This window comes from Cervus canadensis, chromosome 11 (genome assembly GCF_019320065.1).
Source record: "Cervus canadensis isolate Bull #8, Minnesota chromosome 11, ASM1932006v1, whole genome shotgun sequence".
Classification (NCBI taxonomy): domain Eukaryota; kingdom Metazoa; phylum Chordata; class Mammalia; order Artiodactyla; family Cervidae; genus Cervus; species Cervus canadensis.
In genome coordinates, this window is record NC_057396.1 from 77179146 (window position 1) to 77194788 (window position 15643).

The window sequence follows — 15643 nt, forward strand, 5'->3', positions numbered from 1 at the left end:
ATGGCTAGCCCCAGGATCGTGGTTCAGTAATTAAACGTGGACCCCGAAACAGGTTTATGCTGTGACTGAATGCCCCATAGTCATCACCACCACTGCTCCACGAGCCCTAACAAAGAGGTGATGATGTCAGGGCAGAAGGCGAAATGAACCCATCACTGTTCCTTCTGATTCCTGCTGCCAGCTCACACTGGCTGCTCTGGCCAGCAAGCAACGTGTGTACAACAAACTGTTCGAAACACTGTCCTCTTCAAGGTTCAGGTGTGTTCTAATGCAACTTAGTGATTAGCTATTGTACAAGAGACTCACTAAAAATACATTAAAAAGCACAGTATACCATTCTTGACCACTCAACGCTTAGATGAATTTGTACTTTGCAAAGTAAATTATTTTGCCATTAAGTCTAACTTTTTAAGAAAGTGGGGTTAAAAAAAAAAAAAGGACACTTTAGTCAATGCTGTTTTCTGCCCACTTTCAAAGCAAATGGTTTAATATTTCTGTCAATCTGTATCTCCTTTGGTTTGCATACAGGATAGAAACCACTACTAGCTAGCTCTGAAAAACAGATGAACTTTGTTCAAGGCAAACACGGAGCTGGAACCATGGGCCTTTGAATGACCCGGGGCCCTTGCTCATTCAGCAATAGGGATCTGAGCACCGGGCAGCAGACGCAGAGCCAGACACCCTCCAGCCTCAGAGGGTTTCAGGCCTGGGAAAGACCACACCATTCAGCTTTTCTATCAGTTCCTTTTGCTAAAAGGCAAGGGTATGTCTCTTGCCACACTGTCCAACATCCCCCCTTCCATGACTGAGAGAAGATGGGTAGCTGGGCATAAATAAATATGTTGAGTCAAGTATTCTGTGTACTGCTGTTTTTCTTCTGTTTTTCCAGAAACAGTAAAAGTTTGTAACTAGTAAAGTGCCATAAAAACTAGCTTCTGAAGTGTGTACGTAAAAGGTTGACTTGTATCAGAGGTGGAAAAGGAAGCATGTGATTTAGCCTTGAAGACATTCCTCTTCCAGTTGAGAACCAATCAGGTCTGGTTCTTCATCCTTTAAGGGACTGAGTGACCAACGAGAAGTTACATCATCTTGAGCTGATGCTCACACTTTAATATAATGCACTTAAGAATCTGACGGGTGATTTACAGTTTTTCAGAGCATCCGTTCACATGCCGCTCCTCGGTTATGACATCGGAGGTACCTACAGACCCGAAGGGCTGGCTTACGGCCACAAAGGCACGGGTTCCCGCTCCTGAGCCTCACTACACGCGCTCAGGCATGTAGAACTTGCCCCAGTACCGCCCCTGGTGGGTCAGGTCGTAGGGGCTCAGCACTTTCCGTATCCCCAGCATGTTGGCGGTGGCGATGCGCTCAAAGGTCCAGGGGTTCTGGTTGTTCCGTTCTCGCTCCTCTTGGTCTTTCTGCATCTTCTCTAGAGTCTCACGGCTCACGGCCTTAGCAGGGAAAGGCAACTTGTGGGCAACTTGGTCAAGGATGCCTTGTACCTCCTGGAATTCGCAGCGCCCGCCCACCTCGACTATGAGGCGGCCCGCCTTCACAGGAGTCACGTAGTGGTCGATGGCACCCTTGCCGCCCCCCATGCGCTGCCCCATACCCTTGCGGGTGATGGCCTTGAATGGGGCTGGTACTCGCCATAAGGCAAACATGTTCTTGGGGTCCATGAAGCGGTTGATTGTCAGGCGCATCATTTCAAAATGCCCCCAATGGAGGTAACCGCCACCCAGTGCCTAGAAGTGGACGGAAGAATTAGAAACACATGAAAATTTAGATATTCTTCATTTGTGCTTTAAGAGGTGATGCTAGTGGTAAACAACCCTCCTGCCAATGCAGGGGACATAAGAGAGACAGGTTCAATCCCTGGGTTGGGAAGATCCCCTGGGGGAGGCCGTGGCAACCCACTCCAGTATTCTTGCTGAGAATTACATGGAGAGGAGCCTGGCAGGTTAGAGACCACAGCATCGCAGAGCTGGACACGACTGAAGCGACTTAGCACGCCTGAGTGCTATTCTGATGTCTCATGGTAACTGTGGTTTCAACGATACACATGAAAAGTAAAAATATAAATCCTAATAAGTACGATGGAGGAAAAGCCCAGGGTATGATGACAACTTGAGAACAAGTGTGGACCCACTTCAATGGACAGCCAGGGAAGACCTCTTTGAGGAGGTGACATTTATAGCTGTTGCCAGAAGGGAACAAACCAGCCAAGGGAAAACAGATGAGCGTTCCGGGCAAAGGAATGGCACATGCAAAGCCTGTGGTGAGTCTGAGCAGAAGCCAGTGTGGCTGGGGCGGAGAGAGAGGAACGTGGAGCAGACCGAGGTGCTGAAAGGCTGGCAGGGGCTGGTTGGGCAGGCTTTGGGAAGCGGACTCGAAAACCTCTGGCTGCCTGGTGGGAACTAAACCAGTGTCCACAGCCATTTGTGTGGGTAATGACGTCAAGTCTTCACAGAAGCTACCTGATGAGCAGGAAATGTCTAGACATCCCACATACTACATCATGAATAATCTCGATCAGAGGTTTGAGTAGATCTCACGGTCTGACTATGGGATAAATGAGGTAACCTCTTCCGTCTCCTGCTTTTACATTATTTTCACTCTACGTTAAAAAGCATTTATGACTCAATGCTTACTGGGTGCTGCGCATCAGTTTAAAGAGCTGCTGGTGGCATTCCAGTGAAAGCTGTGGAGGAAGCGACCAGAAGGAACCCAAGGAGTCTGCTTTGGTCCCCGGATTCCGTCCTGGAGCCGCTGGACACGGGACTCACCAAGATCGCAAAACTGCCTTCTGTGAACTCAGTGGCTTCCGTGGACGGACCTCGTATGTCACGCAGGTTTTTAGGCTCTCTTCGCACTTTTGGCACAAGTGGTGCCCTTTCAACAAATCTAAGCTTGGGCTTTTCAGGAATGGAGACATCTAAAAGGAGCATAGACAACTAAGAATGAGTCAAACCGAAGGATTTGACTTCGGTCAAAGTCGAAGGATTCATTTTCTTCCTAGAAAGATTCATAACAACCAGGTCAAAGCCTTAAAGTTACCACTCAACAACAATTCCAAAAGTGTGTTCGATTTACCCTGTGGATGCTTTCATTGACACTGGAATCTTTTGACTACGACAGTTGCTGATAGAAATGTTTTTGAACCTTTTAAGATAGCAAAGGTTTAAGTTGCCAAGCAAAATGCCTTTTTAAAATGCCTACTCTTTTAAAACGCCTACCCTAAAGGAACTGTTAGGGAAGGTATAGAGATATGAGACAGTGACAAAATAACATGAGGTAACTTCTTTTGTGTATGTGAATGTTTTGTGTGCTGCAATTAAGCTGAATTCTTTACATGCATTATCTCATTTAATCTTTAAAACAACTTTATAGCCCTGGTTTTTTTTAGGGCTTCCTTTTTAAATTTTTTAAACTTTTAAAAGTTTAACACACATATATTAAAGGGCCCCAAAAATGTGAATTATCACAAAGTGAACAAACATGCACATAACTATCATCCAGATAGAGAAATGGAAGGTAGTAATTTTAATCTCCATTTTATAGAAGAGGAACCTCAGGCCTGGAGACATTTTATAATTTGATCTGGGTCATCCAGTTAAAACAGCAAAGCCAGACAGTATGATACTATATTGTACCTAAAAGTAGCTAAGTTTTCCTGCTTGCCACATTCTTGCTGGGAAACTTTCAACCTAGTACTCCTCTGATCAATGCTCTTTCCTTTATATATTCAAGGGCATTTCACGCTGAGAGCTGTATATACATCCTACCATGTCCTTGCCAGGTGAAGGCAGGTGGGCTGAAACCCAGGCCACACATGCTATGTCTTTTATCAGGTCTGATACTGACAATATGGAAAAAAATTAACTTGCATTTACAGTTATTTACAGTTATTTCCACAGTAAAATAAGCATGGGTCTGTGATGAAGTCAAATATAAAACAGGAGCCTTTAAGGCTACAAAAACTGCCTCCTGCTATTTCTATGTGTCTTGGGCTTCCCTGGCGGCTCAGCGGTAAAGAATCTGCCTGCCAATGCAGATGTGTGTTTGATCCGTGGGTCAAGAAGACCCCCTGGACAAGAAAACGGCAACCCACTCCAGTACTCCTGCCTGGAAAATCCCGTTGACAGAGGAGCCTGGCGGGCTACAGTCCACGGGTTACAGAAGAGTCAAACACGACCGAGCACGCCACAGGGAACTCAGTAATGTTTCCTCGTCTCCAGGCGGTATGCGCTCCAATGGGCGTGGTGGTTTCACAGTTACACGTACAAGATGAGGCCTTCAGAAGTCCAGGCCTCCTCCATATTTTTGAGATTTCCAATATATTTTTAAAAGCGTAAGATTTATCAAAGTGTGGCTTACCTTAACTGTTTCTATTAACAAATTAATGCTTTTCACACAATACGTACAAACACACATGTGACCTCGTTTGGAGCGAACGTCAGAAGTCTAAACTGGAGGCCGATTAGGTGCAGCTGAGAAGGGGGCTGCGGGTCTCGCACCAGTGGTAGGTCACAGGGGAGATAATCCATTACGGAGTTTTCTCCAGCATTTAGAACACTGCCTGGCATAGAGTATACCTTCAATACATGACTACTGAAGGGATAAATGGGAACAGGGGCACAAGGAAACGCCTGCTCTTCATCTACCCCCGCTAGGTTCCATCACAGAAATGGTTTACAGACCAGAAGACAGACAAGCTCTCACCTTCAAACGTTGGCACCGGGAGCAGCGTCTTCAGGCCGGCACGGGCGGGCAGCGCTGCCCACGAATCTACAAAGAAAGGTCAGATTAAACCCCGAAAGCTACAGGGCCTGACGCGCTCTGGGGCTGACGCTCCCGAAAGAGCTGTCCTGTGGGCCGCGGGCTCCACTCAGGGAGACCCCAGGCTTTCGGCTCCCGAGAAAGACCAGCCGGGGACTTGGGGGCGACCACACGTCACGCGGATGCTTCTGCACGAGTCTCGGAGTGAGGGGCGGAGGGCGCTGCTGGCCCGCTCGCGCTTCAGCACCCACGAGGGGGCCTCAGGCGATGCGAGACAACCGACGGGGGGTGGGGGGTGAAGCCTGGGGGACAGGGGACAGCTGACCTGACAGGGTCGCTCGCAGGAGGGGCGCGCGGGCGCCACTCAGCAGCCGCCACATGGCCCCGCTCGCGCGGCCGCCAAAAGCGACGCCCGGGAACCTGGTCTCAAGCCGCTCCAGCCGCCGCTCCGTCGGACCGGAAGTTGCGTTCGCGCCGGTCCAGCCCGCAGAGAGTCCCTGGAGGAAGCGGAGTAAACCGGAGGCTCGGTATCTGGGTTCCGGCCTGGCGCCCTCAGGGGCTGGCGGTCCGTCCCGAGATGGGTCCGGCGGGGGCGGGCGCTGTCTCCGCGGAGGACCGCGCGGAAAGGGTCTGGCGCGCGTGGCGAGGTGCTGCCGTGCGGTTCGCTGCATCGCGCCGCCTCTCGCCCCTCCTCCCTCCCGGGACAGGGGGAAAAAGCGACGGACGCATGCTTGCCTTCACGTTTCCCGGGCGCTGCACTGAATGCGCCTCGTCCTGGCGTTGAGTCCTCAACAAATCTCTGCGACAAGCGCATCCTTACATCCACTTCGCAGATTCCATCTCCAAGGCCAAAGGTTTAACTTGCCCCAAGTCCCACACCCGGAAAGCGGTGCAACCCGAATTTGAGCTTAGTCTGTGATTCCGAAACCAGTGAACGCACAATGTTAAAACCTGACACCAAGTTAAAATGAAAAACGGTGTGATTATTCTGGGAGAAGGTTGGGCAAGTCATCTTTATGGGCCCGAAGCTTTTTCATATTTAGAAAGAGGCTCTTTCCCCAAGCTTCTAGACGGAAAATGGGATTACAAGTTGAGGCTGATGTCTACTGTACTTAATTCCTGCTAAATCCGCGCGTGGTCTTTCTCCAAGGATTAATTTTGTAAACGGCAACAATAAAACCTGTAGTCTTGGGAGAACCCTCCCTGCCCACAGTTTTATGTACTTCTTGACTATTTGCACGCTGAATCTGTATCAGAGAAGTTAGTGGGTTTTACTGCAGCCACTCATTTCTGTCCCAAGAACGGCTCTGAAAGGGTTAAACTTGTCCCCCACCCCCACCCGCCCGGCCTGGGTCAGATTTTGGGCAGCTCTTCTGTGCTATCCTTGCCTCTTCACAAAAAGTGGGCGATTCCCATGTGCTCAGGCATGTAAAAGTCTCAAGCCCAACGCTGTATAGTATTTTTTTGGGTGGAGAGTAAACCTGCAGTACAGGCACTCGTTGATTGGACTCTTAAGTCTTTTGGTACCCTGAAACGTCTACCTCATTATTTATTTTAAAAGAACTAAACGTTAACTCAAATTTCTGCATTTAGTAGTAACTGTAATGTCTATTTTTTTCTTTGTAAGAGTTAAGTACAATGGAGGCTACAAATGTGAAAATCCAGTGATCCTATCTTTATGAATTTATGTGGAAACGATATGATGGGAATACAAACAGCTAACGCTGAGATATGAGAAGAATAAATAAAGGGTGTGAAAAATGGAAGGATGGACCTGAGGTCTTCCCCAATCACAGAAAAGTATTTTTCCCCTCAAATTTTTCACAGCTGTTTATTTACACTTCTCTTCTGATAGTTCAGGGCTAGTTCTTTGCAGAAAAATGAGGTTCAGAGACTAAATTTTTGCTATACATGTAGTATGGTGCAACGGAGATGGCAATGGCACCCCACTACAGTGCTCTTGCCTGGAAAATCCCATGGATGGAGGAGCCTGGTGGGCTGCAGTCCATGGGGTCGCTAAGAGTTGGACAGGACTGTATGACTTCACTTTCACGCATTGGAGAAGGAAATGGCAACCCACTTCAGTGTTCTGGCCTGGAGAATCCCAGGGACGGGGGAGCCTGGTGGGCTGCCGTCTATGGGGTCGCACAGAGTCAGACATGACTCAAGTGACTTAGCAGCAGCAGCAGTATGGTGCAAAATAGGGAATCTTGACAGACTTAGTTTTATTGGAATGTTTGCTAGCACCTCCCAAAAGTTGGTTTTCAGAGTTTCCTCAGGCCTTCGTTAAACATGTAAATATCTGGCTCCTACTTATTAAGAAATTCTAAAGATGGGGTTCAGGAATTCCTGTCTTGAGCTAGCCCTACCAGTGATTCTAATACCTGATCAAGTTTGGGAATCTGTGCTCTGTGAGCACTTTGAAAGTTTAAAAAGTAGAGTATAGGCACAAGGCATTGTTTCTGGATTATTCAGGCCAGTATCTACTGAGATTTGTAATTTTCCCATCTGTATAAAAATTATCTAACACCTCCATTTTTAATTTCTTATTTTAAACTCCAGAGATGGAGGTAACAAATCTGTAACCCAGGCCCAGGTCCAGCTGTTGACTGATCATAACATGCCTGGCATACATAACACGCACATGTGTGCATGTGCATGTGTGTGTGTGTACGCTCTCATTTTAATAAAAATATTGGATTTTTGCTTCTCAGATTCTAATCAGAATATTATAATGTAATAAATAACCATGCAGTCTCTTCACTTCAGGAAGCCCACAGAACCTTCTCAAGGGGCTCATTAATATTAGCTTTTTTTTTTTTTTGTAATAAATCCATTTAGCTTCCATATGGTGTAGAGCATTTCTAAAAGGACAATGGTACCATAGTTTTTTCCACAACAAAAACAATGTACTGGCGACTTCCCTGGTGATCCAGGAGGTAAGAATCTGCCTGCCGGTGCAGGTGACACAGGTTTGATCCCTGGCCTGGGAGAATCCCACACGCCGTGGAGCAGCTGAGCCCGTTCACGACAAGTATTGAGTCTGTGCACTAGCCCACGAGCTGCAACTGCTGCGTGGTCACGCCCCAGCTGCTACAGCCTGGACTTCTAGAGCCTGTGCTTTGCAACGAGAGGACCACCGCAGTGAGGAGCCTGTGCACGCGACCAGGAGCAGCCCCTGTTCCCTGCAAGCAGAGGAAGCCTGTGTGCAGCAAGGAAGACCCAGCGCAGCCAAAAACAAGCAGGTGAGTTAAAGACACAATGTGCTCTAACACACTATTAATAATGAACATACTGGAGTGACCTGCTGTTTACCAAGGGCTCTCATGTACACACAGGTTATCATATTAGAGTCCTTTTTTGTCTGTAGATGACAGTGGAAACAAGGCTCAGAGAAGTCTTCCTTCTTTGCATGTGTATCTACTGAGCATCTACCTTCTTGTCATGAGACACATGAGCGTGTGTACACATGTTCCAGAGCTTTCCAGCTAAATCAGTCAGCCAGACTCTGGGGGAGTTACTAGAGTTTTACAAGGGAGTTATTTCCAGCATTTCTCATGGAGTGAGTCAACAGGCACAAAGAATGGATCAACTTCTAATTGTTTGACCAAGAAGAGGGAATCATGACAACTACTGTTCTTGCTTTTGTCTTAGAATTTACAGACGAGATCCATGGCATTTCTATGAATGATTTCACCATAATAAATGAATCCCTACTGTGGCTTAGTCAAGTTATTTACAAGTCTGTTATTATAGACCACGCTGCAATAAACATCCTTAGTCATACCATTTTGGTACTGTTTTGGTATTTCTATTGAGCAAATTCCAAAGAAAAGTCACTGGATCAAAGGGACGTTCATTTAAAATCATTTTGCCTCATAAAATTGCATAAAACTAGCCTTCACCAACAATGGATGAGCACGACTGTTTGTATACACCCTTTCTGAGAAAGGATATGAAAGTTCTTTTAAAGCTTTGCCAATATGACAGGCAAATTGATGGGGAAATAGTGGAAACAGTGGCTGACTTTATTTTTCTGGGCTCCAAAATCACTGCAGATGGTGATTGCAGCCATGAAATTAAAAGACGCTTACTCCTTGGAAGGAAAGTTACGGATGTGAGAGTTGGACTATAAAGAAAGCTGAGCGCTGAAGAATTGATGCTTTTGAACTGTGGTGTTGGAGAAGACTCTTGAGAGTCCCTTGGACTGCAAGGAGATCCAAACTGTCCATCCTAAAGGAGATCAGTCCTGGGTGTTCATTGGAAGGACTGATGTTGAAGCTGAAACTCCAATCCTTTGGCCACCTGATGCGAAGAGCTGACTCATTTGAAAAGATCCTGCTGCTGGGAAAGATTGAGGGCAGGAGGAGAAGGGGATGACAGAGGATGAGATGGTTGGATGGCATCACCAACTCAATGGACATGGGTTTGGGTGGACTCAGGGAGTTGGTGATGGACAGGGTCACAAAGAGTCGGACACGACTGAGTGACTGAACTGAACTGAATATGGCAGGTGAAAAACCACATCCAATGTTATGTTTATAACAGGACTTTAACACAGAATTGCCTGTGACTCAGTTTGGCCTGAGGCCCCAAGGTATGTGATAATTCCTGTAATTCAGATTGAGGAGTTGAGCTTCCTAGGCTGGATTTATTAATATAATGGAGCTGATAGGGGTTGGCTTTGCTGTTCTTAGCTACTCACTCTCCTCTAGTGTGTAGTTTGTTACTCAGTCGTGTCCAACTCTTTGGGACCCCCTGGACTGTAGCCCACCAGGCTCCTCTGTCCATGGGATTCTTCAGGCAAGAATACTGGAGTGGGTTGCCCTTTTCTTCTCCAGGGGATCTCCCTGACCCAGGGATTGAACCCGGGTCTCTTGCATTGCAGGCAGTCTTTACCATCTAAGCCACCAGGGAAGCCCCGGTCTGTAAGAAGCACTGGAAAAATCAAAAAAGGAAGGGGAAACTGGTGATGACAATAAGGGTTTCTTGGGACAGAGTTGATATTCTGTGAGTTTCACTTCCCTCCCCGCTGCCCAGGGATGAAGTGCTCCATGAGGCTCAGTGAGAGACATTTCAAGATCATCCCACAGACACAGCTGGGAAAGTCTGTGTTTGGAGGCTGATCAAATCACCCTGTGGCATCAGAGTAGAAGGAAGTAGCCGGGTTTGCACTGATGTCAAGTCAAAGGTGTGACTATGCTGTTGGCCAGAAGTGGAGCCGTGTGCAGGCTTACAGTGGAAGCCAGAGGAGCTGTACCGACGGACGGCCAGGGCCAGCGGGAAGAGTTCCCGCAGCAGCCAGCTGTCCGGCAGCGATGGACGTGCCCGCATCAAGGCCCCTGAGATGTCCTCCGCAGTCAGTGTGTGTACCCTCTGAAACCCCAGGAAGCGCCCCGAGGAGAAAGAGGACACTTTAAAGTGTCCCCGCGAGACTTCCCTGGTGGCACAGTGGTTGAGGCTTTGCCTTCCAATGCCGGGAGTGTGGGTTTGATCCCTGGTCGGGGAGCAAAGGATCCCACATGCGTCACAGGCCAAAAAACCAAAACACAAAATGGAGGTAATATTGTAACAAATTCAATAAAGACTTTGAAAATGATCCACATTAAAAACCCTGAAACAACTACCTCATGACCCAGTGGAATGCTCTAACAAAGTATCCCAGACTGGGTGGCAGAAACAATGAGGGTTACTGCCCGCCTGTTCTGGGGGCCCAAGTGTGAAGTCAAGGTGTCAGCAGCATTGGTTTCTCCTGAGAGTTGTGGAAAAGGGTCTGCTCTAAGCATCTCTGCTGGGCTGGTAGATGGCCGTCTTCTCCCTTCTCTTCATATCGTTTTCCCTCTATGCTGGTCTGTCCTGTGTCCAAATCCCCACTTTTTATAAGGACACCAATCTTATTAGATTAGGGCACACCTTGGTTACCTCACTTTAACTTGATTTCCTCTGTGAAGATCCTCGCTCCAAATAAGGCATTTTAAGGTGTTGCTGGTTAGGACTCCAGCTTACCTCTTCTTGGGGGAGAGGAGGGTACAGGTCAACTTCTAGCAGGTGGCATGACTGTAAGCCATCCCAAAGGGGTCAGAGGTGAGGGGTCAGGGGCAGGAAAGGTCCTAAGTGTTGGTAAATGTGCAGAAATGAGAACTAAAGACCCCTCCCCTTGCCTCCATTTTTGTTTTCACCCCTCTCTCTCTGACTGAAACTGGAAGAGGTGAGCAGCTTTACTTTTAAATGCAATTCCAAGTTTCCATTATTACACAGTTTTGGACATTTTAGTTACTGAAATCAATATGTTTTACGTGGCTGGAAGTGACAACACAACTTTTTTTCCTTTAATCAAGGAGTGAGTAGAAAATGCAACAAAACGGCCTTCCAGAGTTAGTCTGGATAAGCATCTCAGGCAAAGCTGTAGCTGATTTCCGATAGCATATTCTGAGCTCTGTGTAGTGACATTGCTTGCATCCTGGTTACACACTTTGCATATTATTTTTGGCTGCACCCTGCTGCGTTCGGGGGTTCCCTGACCAGGGACTGAAGCTGGGCCCCCTGCCTTGGGAGTGCAGTCTTAAACACTCAATCACCAGGCAAGTCCCTAGTTTGCAATTTAAAAAAATTACTATTTGATGATGAACTTTTCTCATATTTTTGGTTTTATATCTTTTTGTCTGTTTTTCTGTATGTGTGATTCACTTTCTTGTGTATTTTGTTTTTTAATCACACTGTTCATTTTTTTTCTTCTGGATTCAAAGCTTCTTGTTATGTATATTAACTCCTGTTCAGTTGTATGTGTTTTGATTTTTTTTCATCTTTCAGTACATCCTTTAATTTTTTTGAGGCATGATGATAATAATTTTTTAAGCAGTAAAATCTACCAGTAATTTTCAGAGTCTTTGAGACTGATCATATGATTATAAGGAACAGAGGTAAGGCTCTAACATAATTCTTTTCCAAGTTGAAAATCCTCATTTGATATAATGTACTAAATTCCCACATTTTAATTTTTTGAGTTCCTTCTGACATTTCACTCCACTCCCATAGTCTCTCTTTCTGAAACCAGTGCCATACTGTTTTAATTATTGTTACTTTATTACACATTTTTACATACATCTGATCAAGTTCTTCACTTGTGCACTTTACTCTGCAAAAAAATATTATGGCACCTTTTGCATGCTTGATCTTCATGATAAAATTTAAAACTGTTCTTTTCTTTTTTGTTTCATTTCATATGTTTCTTTAAAATTCCTCCAGGTATATGGTTAGTTCCTTTGAAAACATGAGAGGGTAGGCTTTTTATTTCATTTATTTTTCTTTTAAGAAGTTTATTTATTTTTAATTGGAGGGTAATTGCTTTACAATGTTGCTCTGGCTAGAGATTTCAACACTATGTTGAATGAAAGGGACAAGAATGGGCATCCTTGTCTTGTTCCTGAGCTTGGAGGAAATGCTTTCAGCTTTTCATGGTTGAGTAAGATGTTGGCTGTAGGACTGTCATATATAGCCTTCATCATATTGAGGAATATTCCCTCTATATGCACTTTGTGTTCTGTGTTATTTTTAAATGGGGGATAGTATTTGGTGGTAATCTTCCTTCCTCTTTCCGTTGCATCTTCACAAAAGTAGTTGGGCCCAACTGCCCACTTCTTGACTACTTTTGAACTGTGGTGTTGGAGAAGACCCTTGAGAGTCCCTTGGACTGCAAGGAGATCCAACCAGTCCATCCTAAAGGAGATCAGTCCTGGGTGTTCATTGGAAGGACTGATGTTGAAGATGAAACCCCAATCCTTTGGCCACCTGATGCGAAGAGCTGACTCATTGGAAAAGACCCTGATGCTGGGAAAGATTAGGCAGGAGGAGAAGGGGATGACAGAGGATGAGATGGTTGGGTGGCATCACCGACTCGATGGACATGAGTTTGTGTAAACTCCGGGAGTTGGTGATGGACAGGGAGGCCTGGCGTGCTGTGGTCAGTGAGGTCGCAAAGAGCTGGGCACGACTGAGTGACTGAACTGAACTTAACTGACTACTTCCTGCGGGAAGCAAACTTAGCCTTTACCAGCCATGACCACTAGAGGTCACAAAAGCGCTTATTATAGTCACTGAAACACCAGACTGCTGTCTGGTGCATTAGCAGTTATGCAAAAATAAACACATACAGATTGCATTTAATTAAGGCACTTCCTCAAAGTGGAATTGCAATTCCTCATAGCAGACCCGTCGTCAGCCTCACTCCCCTGTCCCCACCCCTGCCAACACAGATGAACACAGCTAATTACTAGTGTGCTGAGTAACATCAGTCGTGTCGACTCTGTGACTGTAGTCAGCCAAGCTCCTCTGTCCATGGTGTTTCCCAGGCGAGAACACTGGAGTGGGTTGCCATTTCCGTCTCCAGGGGAATCTTCCCGACCCAGGGATCAAACCCACGTCTTTTATGTCTCCTGCATTGGCAAGCAGGTTCTTGACCACTAGGGCCACCTGGGAAACCCAGTCAATTACTAGGCAGGTAGTTAAAAGGAGGTTTTCACACATGAAATCAGCCCAGGATCCCCTCTCTTTGTCTTCCATGCCCCTTTTCTTCCTTTAATGTCTATCATTAGAGCAAATGTTGGGTGCGGGACTCACACACACACACATTCCTTTGTGTGTGCCTGCAATTGTTACCAACTTTATTGTTAAACGCGAAAAAGTCGTCTTGGTTTAATTTTTATTTTTTGGCTGTGCCATGCAGCACGTGGTATCTTACATAGTTCTTTGACCAGGGATTGAACTTGTGTTCCCTGCTTTGGCAGTATGCAGTCTTAACCGCTGAACCACCAGGGAAGTCCCAAAGTCATCTTTGTTTAAAATTTTCCCCCATTTTCCACTGCTCAACTATTATGTGTTGAATGGAGACAACTTAGAAAACAGAAACAAATTGATCACTAGTCATTCTATCATGCAGAGGTAACCACTATCACACCCTGGGATGGATGATATTGGGATGTTGTATAGTCTAATTTCTTCACTTGGCTATGCATGGATGTCTTTTCATGTCATCAAGTATTTATCTCCAACATGAATTTTAGTGACTTTTAAGAATCCCATCATGTAGATCCAAGGGGTCTGCCTATTTTGCTCTTTTGTTGGACGTACAGATGGCTTCCATTTTCCCCATGCTACAAATGTTATGATACATCATGTGTGTGTGTGCACTCAGTCGTATCCAACTCTTTGTGACCCCAGAGTCTGCCAGGTTTCTCTGTCCATGGAGTTTTCTAAGCAAAACACTGGAGTGGGTTGCCGTTTCCTACTCCAGGGGATCTTCCTGACCTAGGAACAAACTCGTAAAAAAAACACAATAAATTAAGTGTAGAAGAAATGTGCATGCACGCTAGGTTGTGTCAGGCGTGTCTGACTCTTTGCGACCCCATGGACTGTGGCCCACCAGGCTCTTCTGTCATGGGGCTCTCCAGGCAAGAATACTGGAGTGGGTGGACATTCCCTTCTCCAGGGGATCTTCCCGACCCAGAGATTGAACCCACGTCTCTTATGTCTCCGGCGTTGGCAGGCGGCTTTACCACCAGCGCCACCTGGGAAGCGCGTTTTCGCCACTTCCTGAGGGCTCCTTCCGTGACGGTGACGGTCCTGGCCTTTGTCCGGGATCCTGTGACTTCCCTTACAGCCGTGACAGGGTGGGGACCTGGGCCTGTGGGCCATGCTTCTCTCCTGGGGGCCAGACTGTTACCGGAGGGCAGGTTCTTGCTCTCAGATGCCAGCAGGGGTGGCCTGTGATGCGGCAGTTGAGCCTGTCCACGTCTGGGTTCAGTTCTAGGAAGTCTATTGAGGCTGCACATCTAAGGCTTATTCTCTAATTGTGCCAGCTGACTTTTTTAAAATTTATTTTTAAATTGAAGGATAATTGCTTTCCAGAATTGTGTTGGTTTCTGCCGAACATCAACGTGAATCAGCCATAGGTATACACCTGTCCCCTTCCTCTTGAACTGTCCCTCCCAACTCTCTCCGCATTCCACCCCCTAGGTTGTTACAGAACCAGGTTTGAGTTCCGGAGTCACACCCAGCTGAAGTTTTGATTCTTATGTATCTGTGTCCTCTTATGCTTTCCCCTTCCTATAAATTTCAAAATTGGGACTTTTGGGGGTCAAAGTTGAGTATACCTTAGGTCTTCTGATACACATTTTCATATTCTTCTTTAGAAAGTTTGTACCAATATTGACTCCAACAAGCAGAGTTTAGAGTTTATTGTCTTAAATTTTTCTCTGAAAGATCTGTAACTACTCCAGTGTCCTGGCTTGGAGATTTCCATGGACTGTATAGCCCATGGGTGGGGTCGCAAAGAGTCAGACACGACTGAGCGACTTTCACTTTCACTTTTCGTGTGTGTGTGTGTGTGTGTGTGTGTGTGTGTGTGTATACATATATATACATACGTAGGATAGGGTGAGGTTATCAATACACACCTATATTTTACATCCAAAATATTATATGTATTATTTATGGAGCACAGCTACAGATATATGTCTACCTTTAATATATAAAATATTTCATATGCTAAATTTATATTAATATTAAATATAATTATGCATAAATATAAATTATATCAAATATATTTGAAATGTGATTTACCCAGAACAAATATTGGAAATGGAAGGGGAGAATTGTGATATAACATCGTTGATCTAGTTCTGAACCTTCTGGGAGTTTCGTATGGAATAATTTTTGTCACATGTATGGATGAATGTGTATGTGTCTATGTTTATAATAGGTGATTTGAAAAGGAGTACTTGGTATAAGATATAAAAAGGTTTTTTTTAAAGATTTCCTTTATAGAATAAAAGACTGTGTTGGTTAATCAATCAAAAAGAGATCA

At 45.8% G+C, this 15643-nt stretch overlaps 1 protein-coding gene across 1 annotated transcript; it reads right to left on the reverse strand.

The window, feature by feature from the left end:
* Positions 1–455: 455 nt before the first annotated feature.
* MRPL16 (mitochondrial ribosomal protein L16) lies at positions 456–5284 on the reverse strand. The gene is made up of 4 exons (XM_043481388.1): positions 5108–5284; positions 4726–4791; positions 2790–2938; positions 456–1748 (listed from the first exon to the last, which is right to left on the reverse strand). The coding sequence occupies exons 1-4, from the start codon at positions 5160–5162 to the stop codon at positions 1263–1265; spliced, it is 756 nt and encodes a 251-aa protein (XP_043337323.1). The 5' UTR covers positions 5163–5284; the 3' UTR covers positions 456–1262.
* Between the last annotated feature and the right edge of the window lie 10359 nt (positions 5285–15643).